This window comes from Gorilla gorilla, chromosome 16 (genome assembly GCF_029281585.2).
Source record: "Gorilla gorilla gorilla isolate KB3781 chromosome 16, NHGRI_mGorGor1-v2.1_pri, whole genome shotgun sequence".
NCBI lineage: Eukaryota > Metazoa > Chordata > Mammalia > Primates > Hominidae > Gorilla > Gorilla gorilla.
Window position 1 is genome coordinate 43,745,803 of NC_073240.2, and position 16,265 is coordinate 43,762,067.

The 16,265-nt window shown below is 43.9% G+C and overlaps 1 protein-coding gene and 1 pseudogene across 2 annotated transcripts in view; both read right to left on the reverse strand.

Moving 5' to 3' along the window:
- Nucleotides 1–2,223: 2,223 nt before the first annotated feature.
- Nucleotides 2,224–3,887, reverse strand: LOC101124813 (farnesyl pyrophosphate synthase-like; annotated as a pseudogene).
- Nucleotides 3,888–7,704: 3,817 nt separating this feature from the next.
- UBR1 (ubiquitin protein ligase E3 component n-recognin 1) overlaps nucleotides 7,705–16,265 on the reverse strand; it is a 162,833-nt gene continuing 154,272 nt past the window's right edge. For both annotated transcript variants that reach the window (XM_031002081.3, XM_063698954.1), the window contains exons 46-47: nucleotides 15,080–15,181; nucleotides 7,705–10,276 (exon numbers count right to left, since the gene is read on the reverse strand). In XM_031002081.3, the coding sequence (XP_030857941.1) occupies nucleotides 10,135–10,276; nucleotides 15,080–15,181 (244 nt within the window). In that variant the 3' untranslated portion in view covers nucleotides 7,705–10,134. The remainder of the gene's footprint in view (nucleotides 10,277–15,079; nucleotides 15,182–16,265) is intronic.

A 16,265-nucleotide genomic window follows, 5' to 3' on the forward strand; every position in this document is an offset into this window, starting at 1 on the left:
AGCCTCCTGAATAGCTGGGACTACAGGTGTGTACCACCATACTTGGCTAATTATTTTTTTATTTTTAGTAAAGACAAGGTCTCACTATGTTGCCCAGGGTGGTCTCAAACTCCTGAGCTCAAGCAATCCTCCTGTCTTGGCCTCCCAAAGTGCTTGGATTAGACATGAGCCACTGTGCCTGGCCAGGATGTTTCTATCCTAGAAGAGTCACTGGTTCATTCTCATATGAACAGATACATATTCAGTGTATGGGTTTGCCTTTCCTGCCCACAGAGCTTCAGGCAGCACCAGTGTCTGGGGGCTTGTCGAGTACCTGTTCTACAACGTGGAATTCCACTCAGCATAGCATGTAACCAGGGAACCCATTTCACAGTAAGAAAGTGCTGCAGTGGGCCCCATGACTATGGGCTACCCTGGTTGTACTGCATACTGCACCACTCAGGAGCAGCTGAGCTAATACAATGTTGGAATGGCCTGCTGAAGGTCAGTGGGAGTGTCAGCTTTGAAGGTGGGTGCGATGCTCCAGGATGCATTGAATCAGAAACACTATCTAATCCATAATATTTTCATCAACCCAGTAAGAAACCCCATACCCATTAGCAGTCATCCCCTACTCCCCTGTCTTCCCAACCCCTGACAACCACTAATCTACTGTTTGTCTCTATGGATTTGTCTAATTCTGGACATTGGATATAAATGGAATCATACAATATATGGTCTTTTGTGACTGGCTTCTTTCACTGAGCATAATGTTTACAAGATTTACCCATGCTATGGCATGCATCAGAATGTCATTCCTTTTTATGGGTGCATAATATTCCATTGTATGGATAGGTATATTATTTATCCATTCATTGGTTGACGGACAATTGGGTAGTTTCCAGTTTTGGGCTATTATGAATAATGCTGCTATGCACATTTTTGTATAAGTTTTTTTGTGTGTGTGTGTGTGAAGATGTTTCAAATTCTCTTGAAATTTTAATTTGGGAGAAGAATTGCTAAGTCATCTGGTAACAGATCTTATCAGGAACTGCCCATCTGTTTTTTAAAGCAGCTGTACCATTTTATATCCTCACCAGTGACGTATAAGGGTTCCACTTTCTCCACATCCTTGCCAACACATTATTGCCCATCTTTTTGATTATAGCCATTCTGGTAGGTGTGAAGCAGTACATAAGTCTTCATTTAACATCATTAACCCTTGGGAACTGTGACTTTAAGCAAAATGATGTATAACAAAGCCAGTTTTACCATAGGCTAATTACTATAAACAAGAGTTAAGTTCGTATGGCACACTTCTCATCACAAAAACATCACCAAACTTTTTTTTTTTTTTTTTTTTTGAGACAGAGTTTCACTCTTGTTGCCGAGGCTGGAGTGCAGTGGCGTAATCTCGGCTCACTACAACCTCAGCCTCCCGGGTTCAAGCGATTCTCCTGCCTCAGCCGCTTGAGTAGCTGGGATTAAGGCATGCGCCACCACGCCCAGCTAATTTGTATTTTTAGTGGAGATGGAGTTTCTCCATGTTGGTCAGGCCGGTCTCAAACTCCTGACCTCAGGTCATCCGCCCATCTCGGCCTCCCAAAGTGCTGGGATTACAGGCGTGAGCCACTGCGCCCGGCCTTGGTGGTGTACTTCTAGCAGTAAATTTTATACTTACATCTTTATGTAATATTCTCTTTCCTTAAATACTGTTGGTTTCTTAATACATGACCAATTTTGAAATTGCTTCTTACCCTGCTCCTTCTCTCTCACCATTTAGCCACTAGCTTTATCCTAGTGTCAATGTGTGTACTTGTTTTTGTTTTGTTTTGTTTTTGAGACGGAGTCTCGCTCTGTCGCCCAGGCTGGAGTGCAGTGGGGCAATTTCGGCTCACTGCAAGCTCCGCCTCCCGGGTTCACGCCATTCTCCTGCCTCAGCCTCCCCAGTAGCTGGGACTACAGGCGCCCGCCACTACGCCTGGCTAATTTTTTGTATTTTTAGTAGAGACGGGGTTTCACCATGTTAGCCAGGATGGTCTCGATCTCCTGACCTCGTGATCCACCCGCCTCAGCCTCCCAAAGTGCTGGGATTACAGACGTGACCCACCGCGCCCGGCCACTTGTTTTTATTTCTTGATTTGTCACCTTCAAGTGATACCTTTTTATTTATTTTTAAATTTTTTTTTAAGTTTACACAATAATTTATTGAGAGCCTCCTCTCCCCACCCTTGCAGTCTCTGGTCACATTTTACTTTTGTAGATTTTGCATGTCAGCCCTAGAAAGATGGCTGGGGACAGGGGAGCTGCGTACTGTTCAATGAGACCCATAATGTGGCTGTAACTGTCTTCCTATTATTGCAAGAACACGGCCGGCAGATCCAGCTCCTCATATACTGCCTTCACCGGGGCCACCTTCTTGGTCTCCTTCTGCCTGTAATTCTCCTTCAGGATCTGGTAGTGTTCCGGAGTGGCCCGTTGCAGACACTGAACCAGCAGCCAGCTGCATTTATTGTCCTGGATGTCAGTGCCAACTTTGCTGGTCACACTGGGGTCCCCAAAAGAGGTGAAGGTAATCATCCTGATCTGAAAGAACTCTCCCTCTCCCATCTCCAGCAGGATCTTCTTGGCATTGTCGTGCTCCTTCTCGCCATCAATGCCTGCCATGTACATGGCTGCAGCTACAGGAATGTAGAAGTAGAAACTGCCTTGTACTTGACAGTAGATTTGTACCTCTTTTCAGTGAATCTGCCAAGATCCGCATTGCCCTGGGGTGCTGTGATGAGGTCCAGGGTCTGCCCAATCTCAATCTGATAGAAACTCTGCAGGAAGAGCTGGATCAGGTTCTGGCAATAGGGCTGCTCCCAGCAATAGAGCTTCAGCAGGCAGTAGATACATGCTTCCACAAGGATAGCATCACTGATGGCATCCAAACCCACGCCCGGCTTCTGAAACCAGCAGATCTGTTCCCAGCGGTGAGCAATGAATCCGTGATGTCATTTGCCACCAGGAACAAAGCTTGCAGCAGTTCCACACACCAGCCCACAGTCAGGGCCCGCTGGAGACTCTCAGCATCCTGTTTCCTTGGCTCCACCAGCTCCCAGAATGCTACTAGCACTGTGAAACCCCGGTGATACTTGCCTCCAATGGCATTGTACTACAGGACCTCCTTCAGCTGGGTGATAGCATCTCCTGTCTATGGGTGCCTCATCTCATCCCCAATGATCTGGGAGAAGTACTGAACGAAATCCTGCTTTTCTTGGACATAAACATCTGATCTCTGGTCTCCATTCATTCTGAGGGAGGAGCAAAGGGCTTTGTTCCTGGATGCGGGTTTCTGCTTGATACCTTTTTACTTCTGGCGAAAACCACTGATGTAATCAGTGAGCTGTTTAACTTTCCACCCACTTGCCCTTTTTCTCCTATTTTTTGTTAGTTGTAATAATTCTACATCATTAGAGCATCCAATTTTGTCTCTCATCCCTCCATCTGTACAATTAAACATATGCAACACTCACCCCCAGACCTTATGCCAAGGCTTCTATAATCATTTACGATTGTCTGAAGCTTGCTCACTGGTAAATTTCTTAGGAAAGGCTCATGGGAAAAAATATTCCCTGAGTATTAGCATGCTCTGAACTATCTGTGTGGACTTTATGCTTGGACAGTTTGTCTGGATGTGAAAATCCTTTGGTGTTGACTCTTCTGGGTTTTTACAATGTTCTCTTTCAAAATGTGTTCAAGTTTTTTTTTTTTTCCCCAAGAAATTTTAACCTAATTATAGTTTTCCATTTGTGTTCTGTTCCATTGCTTTTTCTTTCTTCAGGGACTCCAATGAATATATATCAAATCTTCTTTATCCTAAATCCTTTTTTTCTCCTTCCCTGCCCCCTGCTTTTTTTTTTTTTTTTTTTAGTCAGGGTGTCACTCTGTCACACAGGCTGGAGGGCAGTGGTGTGATGTCAGCTCACTGCAACCTTGACCTCCTTCTCAAGGGATCTTCCCACCTCCGCTTCCCAAGTAGCTGGGACTACAGGTGCGCCACAATGCCCAGGTCTTTCCAGCTTTTCCTTACTGTGCATTCCATTGGTAACTTTTCATTTTTGTCTTCCTTCTTAGTCTTCATTTCTATTTTTTCCCCAAATTTCGGTTGACTGATCTGGGTGACAGAGCGAGACTCTGACACAAAACAAAAAACAGACAAAAACCGTTCTTTGCCTTCAGTGTTGCCCCTCACAGAATTTTTTTTTTTTTTTTTTTTTTTTGAGATGGAGTCTCACTCTGTCGCCAGGCTGGAGTGCAGTGGCACAATCTCAGCTCACTGCAATCTCCACCTCCCACGTTCAAGTGACTCTCCCATCTCAGCCTCCTGAGTAGCTGGGACTACAGGTGCGCACCACCATGCCCAGCTAATTTTTGTATTTTTGGTACAGACAGGATTTCACCATGTTGGCCAGGATGGTCTTGATCTCTTGACCTCGTGATCCGCCCGCCTCAGCCTCCCAAAGTGCTGGAATTATAGGCATGAGTCACTGTGCCCGGCCCCCTCATAGAATATTTTAAAGCTTAAAACTAAAGCAATTGCTTCTAACCTTTTAAAAATTCCAGGTACCCTTTTCTCAAATGAAAGCTTACACAGAAACTCAAAATGAAAAATCACAACTATCCAGCTTTGGCACTCTTTCCCCTCTCGGGCCTACGTTTCTCCCAGAATCTTTGGCACTTAGTCTGAAAATCACCAAGCTAAAAAGAAAGCAAACTCTTCATTTTATGAAGAGTCATGGCTCAGAAATGGAAGAAAACCACCCTGCTTATTTTAAGGCTCAATCCCACAAGATTGATTCCAGATCGAGGGTGAGAACTGGGCATTTGTATTTTGTTAATACTCTCTAGGTGACTGTAATGCACAGTTAAGTTTGAGAACCATCACACTAGATGTATACTGCCCAATATGGTAGCCACCAGCCACACATGACTACATTTAAATTAACTAAAAATTAAAAATTCAGGCCCTCAGTTGCACTAGCCACATCACAAGTGTTCAACAGCCACATGAGAATAGTGACTGCCATTCCATATGGTAAATACACACAGAACATTTTTTTTTTCTTTGAGACAGAGTCTCACTCTCTCACCCAGGCTGGAGTACAATGGTGTGATCTCGGCTCACTGCAAGCTCCGCCTCCTGGGTTCACGCCATTCTCTTGCCTCAGCCACCTGAGTAGCTGGGACTACAGACGCCCGCCACCAAGCCTGGCTAATTTTTTGTATTTTTAGTAGAGACAGGGTTTCACTGTGTTAGCCAGGATGATCTTGTTCTCCTGACCTCGTGATCCCCCCACTTCGGCCTCCCAAAGTCATGGGATTACAGGCTTGAGCCACTGCGCCCGGCCAGAACATTTCTATTACTGCAAAACTCTTCTGGATACTGCTGCTCTAGACAGCTGTCTCCATATTAGAGCGTGCATACCCAAAAGGATGCAGATTGGATTGGAAGATATTTAAATATCTATTTCTATTTTTAACTGATTTTTAAATCTCCTTTTAAAGCTATGTTTTATAATTTGCATGATGTATTAGTAAAGCACTGCATATAGAATATAAAATATGTGTTATGTGTTTATATTCTATTTGGTACGCATGCTAAAAACTATTTATTGATGGAGTATATGGCTAAAAAGTTTGGAGACCCATGTATACTAAACACCTACGTCTTTTTTTTTTTTTTAATTTTATTTATTTATTTATTTTTTATTTTTTATTGATCATTCTTGGGTGTTTCTCGCAGAGGGGGACTTGGCAGGGTCACAGGACAACAGTGGAGGGAAGGTCAGCAGATAAACAAGTGAACAAAGTTCTCTGGTTTTCCTAGGCAGAGGACCCTGCGGCCTTCCGCAGTGTTTGTGTCCCTGGGTACTTGAGATGGTGATGACTCTTAACCAGCATGCTGCCTTCAAGCATCTGTTTAACAAAGCACATCTTGCACCGCCCTTAATCCATTCAACCCTGAGTGGATACAGCCCATGTTTCAGAGAGCACAGGGTTGGGGGTAAGGTCACAGATCAACAGGATCCCAAGGCAGAAGAATTTTTCTTAGTACAGAACAAAATGAAAAGTCTCCCATGTCTACCTCTTTCTACACAGACACGGCAACCATCCGATTTCCCAATCCTCTCCCCACCTTTCCCCCCTTTCCACTCCACAAAACCGCCACTGTCATCATGGCCCGCTCTCAATGAGCTGTTGGGTACACCTCCCAGACGGGGCGGTGGCCGGGCAGAGGCGCCCCTCACCTCCCGGACAGGGCGGCTGGCCGGGCTGGGGGCTGACCCCCCCACCTCCCTCCCGGACGAGGTGGCTGGCTGGGCGGGGGGCTGACCCCCCCACCTCCCTCCCGGACGGGGCGGCTGGCCGGGCTGGGGGCTGACCCCCCCCCACCTCCCTCCCGGACGAGGTGGCTGGCCGGGCGGAGGGCTGACCCCCCCACCTCCCTCCCGGACGGAGAGGCTGGCCGGGCAGAGGGGCTCCTCACTTCCCAGTAGGGGCGGCCGGGCAGAGGCGCCCCTCACCTCCTGGACTGGGCGGCTGGCCAGGCCGGGGGCTAACCCCCCCACCTCCCTCCCGGACGGGGCGGCTGGCCGGGCAGGGGGCTGACCCCCCCACCTCCCTCCCAGACGGGGCGGCTGGCCGGGCAGAGGGGCTCCTCACTTCCCAGTAGGGGCGGCCGGGCAGAGGCGCCCCTCACCTCCCGGACAGGGTGGCTGGCCGGGCGGGGGGCTGACCCCCCCACCTCCCTCCCGGACGAGGTGGCTGCCGGGCGGAGACGCTCCTCACTTCCCAGACGGGGGTGGCTGCTGGGCGGAGGGGCTCCTCACTTCTCAGACGGGGCGGCGGGGCAGAGACGCTCCTCACATCCCGGACGGGGCGGCAGGGCAGAGGTGCTCCCCTCATCTCAGACGATGGGCGGCCGGGCAGAGACACTCCTCACTTCCCAGTTGTGATGGCGGCCGGGAAGAGGCGCTCCTCACTTCCTAGATGGGATGGTGGCCGGGCAGAGACGCTCCTCACTTTCCAGACTGGGCAGCCAGGCAGAGGGGCTCCTCACATCCCAGACGATGGGCGGCCAGGCGGAGACGCTCCTCACTTCCCAGACGGGGTGGCGGCCGGGCAGAGGCTGCAATCTCGGCACTTTGGGGGGCCAAGGCAGGCGGCTGGGAGGTGGTTGTAGCGAGCCGAGATCACGCCACTGCACTCCAGCATGGGCGCCATTGAGCACCGAGTTAATGAGACTCCGTCTGCAATCCCGGCACCTCGGGAGGCCGAGGCTGGCAGATCACTCGCGGTTAGGAGCTGGAGACCAGCCCCGCCAACACAGCGAAACCCCGTCTCCACCAAAAAAATACGAAAACCAGTCAGGCGGGGCGGCGCGCGCCTGCAATCGCAGGCACTCGGCAGGCTGAGGCAGGAGAATCAGGCAGGGAGGTTGCAGTGAGCTGAGATGGCAGCAGTACCGTCCAGCTTCGGCTGGGCATCAGAGGGAGACCGTGGAAAGAGAGGGAGAGGGAGACCGTGGGGAGGGGGAGGGGGAGAGGGAGAGGGAGAGGGAGAGAGCAACACCTATGTCTTTTAAAACATTTGCCTCGGCTGACAAAGGTTTCAACTGGAAAGTCTTCCTAGCAGATTTTTATACTTCAAACCCAAATCCCCAAACATGAGAAGTCCCTATTTTTCTTTTTAAATATACACATATATTTTATTTTAAAAAGCACAAGAACATTATACAAGTTTTAAATTTACATTTTTGCAATAAAAGTTATCAATATATGCATTATTTGTATAACTTCATCATGGATGGAATTTGAATCAGTGGTATAAACATGTTGCAGTCACTAAATATAGATCATCATCACAGTGAACCAAAATGCATAGTTGTTATGAAATGACAAATGACCACTAAAAGGTGAACTCACAGCCCATACACCAATATAATAAATTAATTATACAGATATATTTTTCTTCACCATATCATTAAAATTCTCACTAGCCCCTTACCAAACATTAGAAAAACACAGTTCTGGAGCCATCCTGTTGAACCAGTGCCTTCACATACTACACTAAAGAAAATAAAGTGACTCAGTTGCTTGTTTGTAAGTAAACTTCATAAGCATAATTGTTTGCAATGATTAAGGTAAATCACTAGGACATTTGAACATAATGAGAAATCCCTGGGGCTTGGGGCAGCACTGAGACATACGCTCATCCACAGTGCAAAAATCTGAATCAATCTCAATCAGTGGAACGCAATATGAAATGGGTTCTTTGGCAGTAAAGGTCTGGCTGGCCATTGCCAGATAGTCCCTCTGTCCTCTTGAGAGCCTAACTCCAGAATTTATTAAGTTAATATAAAAAGGACTAAAAATAAAGTCAGTTTATCTTTGCTAAATTGGGGCCCATCTATTAGCGTAGAAGTCAGTATCTTCTGTTTCCTATTCTAGCCCAGATTTCCCAGTCAAACAATCCACTCAATACAATTATATAAGAAACAAACACACATGTTCAAATACTTTAATCATTCTGGCAAATCTGACAAACTGAATACTGAATTTCCTGATCCTTACCTGTTATTGTTACAGATTGTTCACTAGACATGTATCTATTTATCCGGATACCTTCTGAATTGTAATTATTCAAGTAGAAAATCATGATTGTGATTCTGACGCCTGCTCATGCCAATCCCTTACTGCAAAATCCACTTTTCTTTACATAAAAGTACCAAAAAAATCTAGCCCCAAATGTGCATCACTAATCACTTAGCAAATATATTTTACTTGCTTGCCTTTGCTGAGCAAAAAGAAGGTAGGAAAACATTTACACACATATGTGAGACACTAATAGCCAAGGGCAAAATAAGATACAGTCTTTGAATGCATCTTTCAAGGTTCTAACATTACCCCAGAAACAACGTAAGTTAAAATGGAAGGTTTCCATTTATCTTCTGCTGTTTTATATCACAATCTCTTGATACAAAAAACAAAAGCCAGGAACCAAGAAGTCTATGCACAAATTCAGGAGAGCTCTATTATTTATAAACAAGATGGCTCAACCACAGCATGTTATAACAGGACACAGACTATTGATCACATGGCTTTTTTGGTGGTTTGTACTAGTCATAAAACCAGAGTTTATGAAAAGGTTGCACACAGACAACATCAAGGATTTGTCTCTTACAAAGATATAGAAGATTGCGGAATTGGTTTAAATCTGATTGTTCTAATTTACAGTTGTCATGATCCACTCATTGCGAGAATTTTCTCATCTTCATTCTACAGTTTTTACATCAGAATTACAAGAGGTTTCTGAGAGTCAAACAGGATGGTGCCACAATCTCCTTGCAGAATGAGATTTGCCTTTGGAAAATGTCAAGTATTATTTCAAAACTCAAAGCTACTGGTAGTCAGAGGTGAGAACTGCAAACTCTTTGTACCGTCAGGAATGAATAACAAATACATTACCCTAACTTTTCTTGAGGCCTACAGTGAGAAACAAGCTTTTCCATATTGGCAGAAATCATCCTCTGTCCACATAGAGATTGAGTTTAGTTTGTGGTGATAGCAGCAGGTGGCACATTAGGGGTATTTCCTTAAAAGAGAAATAATAAAAAATTTATTTTTGGAATCTTTCTCAAGCATATTGCATGGTTTCTGCAATTCTTCTTTACCTGCAAGGAAGACTATCACAGATTATTAGAATTTTGTCAGTGATCCAATGTCAGTTGAACTAAACTTGGGGGGAAAACACCAAATACAAAATTGCAGAAGAGTTAACCAACATATAAAATGTCCACAACTGTTTGACGTGACTTCATCTACCAAGCGGATGAAATAAAATGAAATGAGACAAATTATGAAGGGGAATAAATTTCCTGGAAATACTAGCACATAAAACAGATTCATCTATGTCCTTTTTTCCTGTGAAGCATATGTTTGCTAATTGAAAGCAATACTCCATTAAGAAATATTTTATTGATGTAAGTGAACCTGGACATGGAACAAAAGACCCTCCAATACTTCCCCAGCCCTCAGAAAGTTTTCCATAATTTTGAATCAGCCTTTACTACTGTCGTCATTTGTGATTGTCTTGAGGCAGAGTTGGAGCTCACAGTAACTGCCAGTTGAATCCAAATAACATCTGATTAGTCTCTTGGCTCCTAGCAATCTCTTCTATAATGCAGTGTTGTTGCCAGACCAAATGGAGCTTCCGATACCGCTCACGAGATAAATGAAGGGGGTTGCCCCTCCTTTAGGGAAAAAAGAAAAAACAACATGTAAGTTTGAATCTAGTAACTGCCACATCTTTATTGTCTAAATTAGTATGCACTCTTGAGATGTTCCTGGAGCCGGGAAGACTCACCAGCACAGGGCTTAAAAAGGGATATTTTCCCTTCACCATTGATCACTAAGAACTTGACAGGCTACTTAGCTAATAAAGCAAAAATGTACTCCTTGACCATTCATAAAATAGGTCAGGTATATTATGGCATTATGGGACCTCACTTAAATGGTCACTGAGGTTTATAACTTGAAGCAGCACTATTCTTTTTTGGTGGTTAGCTTGAATAGCTTTTTGGCTTCATATTGTTATCTAGCTTCAATTTATGATCTTTGCACAGTAGAGGTTAGGCCTGATGTATAACACTAAGCCCTAAAATTATATTTTGCTACTCAGAGATATTTGGTTGTAACTGTCCTTACGATACAAAAAACTGGCTGGTTATTAGCAAATAATTTAATAAAATAATTATACTTCAATTCTAGAGTTGCACAGTTTTTAACACTGTGTAACAGCTAATCCAAAATGACTTAAGTCTGGCTGTTGCCAGTAACGGAGAACTGTGAGATCCTAATTCCTTGAGACATTCAAGTGTCTCAGCTGGTTGGGGATTTTTTTTGTTTTTGTTTTTGTTTTTGTTTTTTTGGAGATGGAGTTTCACTCTTTTTGCCCAGGCTGGAGTGCCGTGGTACGATCACAGCTCAGGGCAACCTCTGCCTTCCAGTTTCAAGCAATTCTCCTGCCTCAGCCTCCAGAGTAGCTGGGATTACAGGTGCCCACCACGATACCTGGCTAATTGTTTTTGTATTTTTAGTAGAGAAGGGGTTTCACAATGTTGGCCAGGCTAGTCTCGAACTCCTGACCTCGTGATCCGCCTGCCTCGGCCTCCCAAAGTGCTGGGATTACAGGCGTGAACCACCGCGGCCGCCTGGTTGGGGATTTTTAAACTGCCAAATTAATGTTAAAACTCTGCTTTGTACCCTTGTGGAACAACTAAGATTACTCTCAGTCATTAACTACTTTCACCACTCTGCTTTTCTCCCTAAACCTAAAGACAGGTCAAATGTCATCCCAATAAAAAGAAAGCTCTGTGTGATCCAAGGTCCCAAGCCCCATCTAATAAGCGTATTCTTTCTGAGCAATATTTCAAAGGAACAAAATTTCAGTGAACCAAAAAGAGTTTATTGTAAGGAGGTCTAATCTTTATCTATATGTACTTTCGAGATCACTGTCAGTCTCCTCATTTTCATAAGTCATCAGTAGGACCCCAGTTCCTACCACCAGGGAAGGATACAGAAAAGTTCAGGATTCTAAATATTTTGTTAATGCTCAGAAGGAAAGAAGGCTGATATAGCTGGCTAATAAAAAGTCTCAGTTGGGTGCAGTGGCTCATGCCTGTAATCCCAGCACTTTGGGAGTCCAAGGTGGGCAGATCAACTGAGGTCAGGAGTTCGAGACCAGTCTGGCCAACACAGTAAAACCCCGTCACTACTAAAAATACAAAAAAAATTAGCCGGGTGTGGTGGTGCATGTCTGTAGTCCCAGCTACTTGGGAGGCTGAGGCAGGAGAATCGCTTGAACCCTGGAGGTAGACGTTGCAGTGAGCCGAGATCCAGCCTGGGTGACAGAGTGAGAGACTGTCTCAAAAAACAAAGAAAAAAAAAGTTTCAAGTATTGCAATGGAAACAATATCTCTAAACCAAACTTCATCACTGGACACTACAAACTTATACTATCAGTGTCAATCCTTTTAAGTAGTTCTGAAGAAAGGTTGATTACAAACAACAGAACACTGAAACATTAAGATGGCTGGTGTCTTTAAAAATTTTGGGGAAACACTACCTTCAAATTTTGGAGAAGTTGTTGAAAATTATGTGCTACAAGAAAGGATGCCCTCTCTCACCACTCCTATTCAACATAGTGTTGGAAGTTCTGGCCAGGGCAGTTAGGCAGGAGAAGGAAATAAAGGGTATTCAATTAGGAAAAGAGGAGGTCAAATTGTCCCTGTTTGCAGATGACATGATTGTATATCTAGAAAACCCCATCGTCTCAGCCCAAAATCTCCTTAAGCTGATAAGCAACTTCAGCAAAGTCTCAGGATACAAAATCAATGTACAAAAATCACAAGCATTCTTATACACCAATAACAGACAAACAGAGAGCCAAATCATGAGTGAACTTCCATTCACAATTGCTTCAAAGAGAATAAAATACTTAGGAATTCAACTTACAAGAGACATGAAGGACCTCTTCAAGGAGAACTACAAACCACTGCTCAATGAAATAAAAGAGGATACAAACAAATGGAAGAACATTCCATGCTCATGGGTAGGAAGAATCAATATCGTGAAAATGGCCATACTGCCCAAGGTAATTTATAGATTCAATGCCATCCCCATCAAGCTACCAATGACTTTCTTCACAGAATTGGAAAAAACTACTTTAAAGTTCATATGGAACCAAAAAAGAGCCTGCATTGCCAAGTCAATCCTAAGCCAAAAGAACAAAGCTGGAGGCATCACGCTACCTGACTTCAAACCATACTACAAGGCTACAGTAACCAAAACAGCATGGTACTGGTACCAAAACAGAGATATAGATCAATGGAACAGAACAGAGCCCTCAGAAATAATGCTGCATATCTACAACTATCTGATCTTTGACAAACCTGACAAAAACAAGCAATGGGGAAAGGATTCCCTATTTAATAAATGGTGCTGGGAAAACTGGCTAGCCATATGTAGAAAGCTGAAACTGGACCCCTTCCTTACACCTTATACAAAAATTAATTCAAGATGGATTAAAGACTTAAACGTTAGACGTAAAACCATAAAAACCCTAGAAGAAAACCTAGGCATTACCATTCAGGACGTAGGCATGGGCAAGGACTTCATGTCTAAAACCCCAAAAGTAATGGCAACAAAAGCCAAAATTGACAAATGGGATCTAATTAAACTAAAGAGCTTCTGCACAGCAAAAGAAACTACCATCAGAGTGAACAGGCAACCTACAAAATGGGAGAAAATTTTCGCAACCTACTCATCTGACAAAGAGCTAATATCCAGAATCCACAATGAACTCAAACAAATTTACAAGAAAAAAACAAACAACCCCATCAAAAAGTGGGCAAAGGACATGAACAGACACTTCTCAAAAGAAGACATTTATGCAGTCAAAAAACACATGAAAAAATACTCACCATCACTGGCCATCAGAGAAATGCAAATCAAAACCACAATGAGATACCACCTCACACTAGTTAGAATGGCAATCATTAAAAAGTCAGGAAACAACAGGTGCTGGAGAGGATGTGGAGAAATAGGAACACTTTTACACTGTTGGTGGGACTGTAAACTAGTTCAACCATTGTGGAAGTCAGTGTGGCGATTCCTCAAGGATCTAGAACTAGAAATACTATTTGACCCAGCCATCCCATTACTGGGTATATAACCAAAGGACTATAAATCATGCTGCTATAAAGACACATGCACACGTATGTTTATTGCGGGACTACTCACAATAGCAAAGACTTGGAACCAACCCAAATGTCCAACAACGATAGACTGGATTAAGAAAATGTGGCACATATACACCATGGAATACTATGCAGCCATAAAAAAGGATGAGTTCATGTCCTTTGTAGGGACATGGATGAAAGTGGAAATCATCATTCTCAGTAAACTATTGCAAGGACAAAAAACCAAACACCATATGTTCTCACTCATAGGTGGGAATTGAACAATGAGAACACATGGACACAGGAAGGGGAACATCACACTCTGGGGACTGTTGTGGGGTGGGGGGAGGGGGGAGGGATAGCATTTGGAGATATACCTAATGCTAAATGATGAGTTAATGGGTGCAGCACACCAACACGGCACATGTATACATATGTAACTAACCTGCACATTGTGCACATGTATCCTAAAACTTAAAGTATAATAATAAAATAAAAAAAAAGAAAATTATGTGCTAAAGAATGACATCATATTTTTTAAATTTGAAGCCATTTAAAAGATATCTCTCGGCCGGGCATGGTGGCTCATGCCTGTAATCCCAGCACTTTGGGAGGCTGAGGTGGGTAGATCACTTGAGGTCAGGAATTCCAGACCAGCCTGGCCAAGATGGTGAAACCCTGTCTCTACTAAAAATGCAAAAATTAGCCGGGTATGGTGGCGCATGCCTGTAGTCCCAGCTACTCGGGAGGCTGAGGTGGGAGATTCACTTGAACCCAGGAGGCAGAGGTTGCAGTGAGCTGAGATAGCGCCACTGCACTGTAGCCTGGGTGAAACAGGGAGACTCTGTCTCCCAAAACAAATAAATAAATAAATAATAAAAATAAAAAGTAGCTCTCAATTACTTTTTTTTTTTTTAGACAGAATCTTCCTCTGTTGCCCAGGCTGGAGTGCAGTGGGCGATCTTGGCTCACTGCAACCTCCTGGGTTCAAGTGATTCTCCTACCTCAGCCTCCCAAGTAGCTGCGATTACAGGCACGCACCACCAGGCCCAGCTAATTTTTGTATTTTTAGTAGCGACGGGTTTTCACCATGTTGGCCAGGCTGGTCTCAAACTCCTGGCCGCAAATGATCTGCCTGCTTCGGCCTCCCAAAGTGCTAGGAATACAGGTATAAGCCACGGTGTCTGGCCTCAATTACCTTTTGTGATTAAAGAACTACTACCGTTTACATACAATAATGTGACTGAAATAGAAAACAATCAATATAAAAGAGAACTTATTGAAACCTTCCTATTATAAAAAAAAAAATCTTACTTCAGGCCAGGGTCTGTTTCTCCATATTCATCCAAGTAAGGAGCTGGATAGGCACAGCCTCTGGCTTTACCTTCAACCAGGACCACTCGGCATTCTCTGATTCTGAAAGAGAAAATCAATAGGAAATATGGTTAAGTGTATGTGTGCAAATGATAGGCACTGCATCAATGTTAATCTACAGAAAAGACGTGGCCAATATCTGTTAGATATTCAGTAAAAAGACAATATAAACAGACAAATAGACTAAATTATGTTTTGTCTAAATAAAAGAGAACACTTATTGCTATTTCTGTTGAAGCTATAGAAAAGGAGCAGTGGATTTGGTGAAATGAGATCATTTATACTGACGGTACCTGTTGAAGGGAGGAAACTGTCCTACTTGAGCCACAGACACCTTGGAAAATGGTGGCTGGGGTTGTTTCTATTCTAATTCCTGACACAACCTGGAGAGGGGAGGGAACCTCACAGAAGAACAGAATCACATCTCCTAGTCTGATAACCTCAAGCCAGACAGAATATCAACTAGGGAAGTATGCCAGCTTTTCTGGTTAGAGCTGGCCTGAAACACTGCAGATTAGAAAGAGCCACTACCACCCTGAAGGCACCTGGGACTTTTATGTCTCTTGGGAAATAGACATAAAAAAGGCTTGCATACACATATATGGGGGATAAGTACTTTACAGATAAATTATAAAATAAACAGCTGGGATAAGGTAGTGGGTTTACTTGCTGTGGGTTCCCTAAAAATAGGTGTTTGGGTTTGGCTTCCATACATTCTTTCCCCTTGGTTCAAAAGATGCCTATGAACAATGATTACATATTTCACAGTTAGAAAGGCATTTGGCTTTATGTAACAGAAACTGTGTTACATGAGGAGAGTGGAAAGAAAAAGGATATATATCCACTTTGAATTTTATTTCTCTGCAGGCAACTTAAACTCTTCTTTCATAAATATAAGTGACTATTTTTCTTTTTTTTCCCAGATAGAGTCTTGCTCTGTCAACCAGGCTGGAGTGCAGTGGTGTAATCTCGGCTTACTGCAACCTCCACCTCCCAGGTTCAAGCGAATTCTCCTGCCTCAACCTTCTGAGTAGCTTGGATTACAGGCATGCGCCACCACGCCCAGCTAATGTTTGTCTTCTTAGCAGAGATGGGGTTTCACCACGTTGGCCAGGCTGGTCTTGAA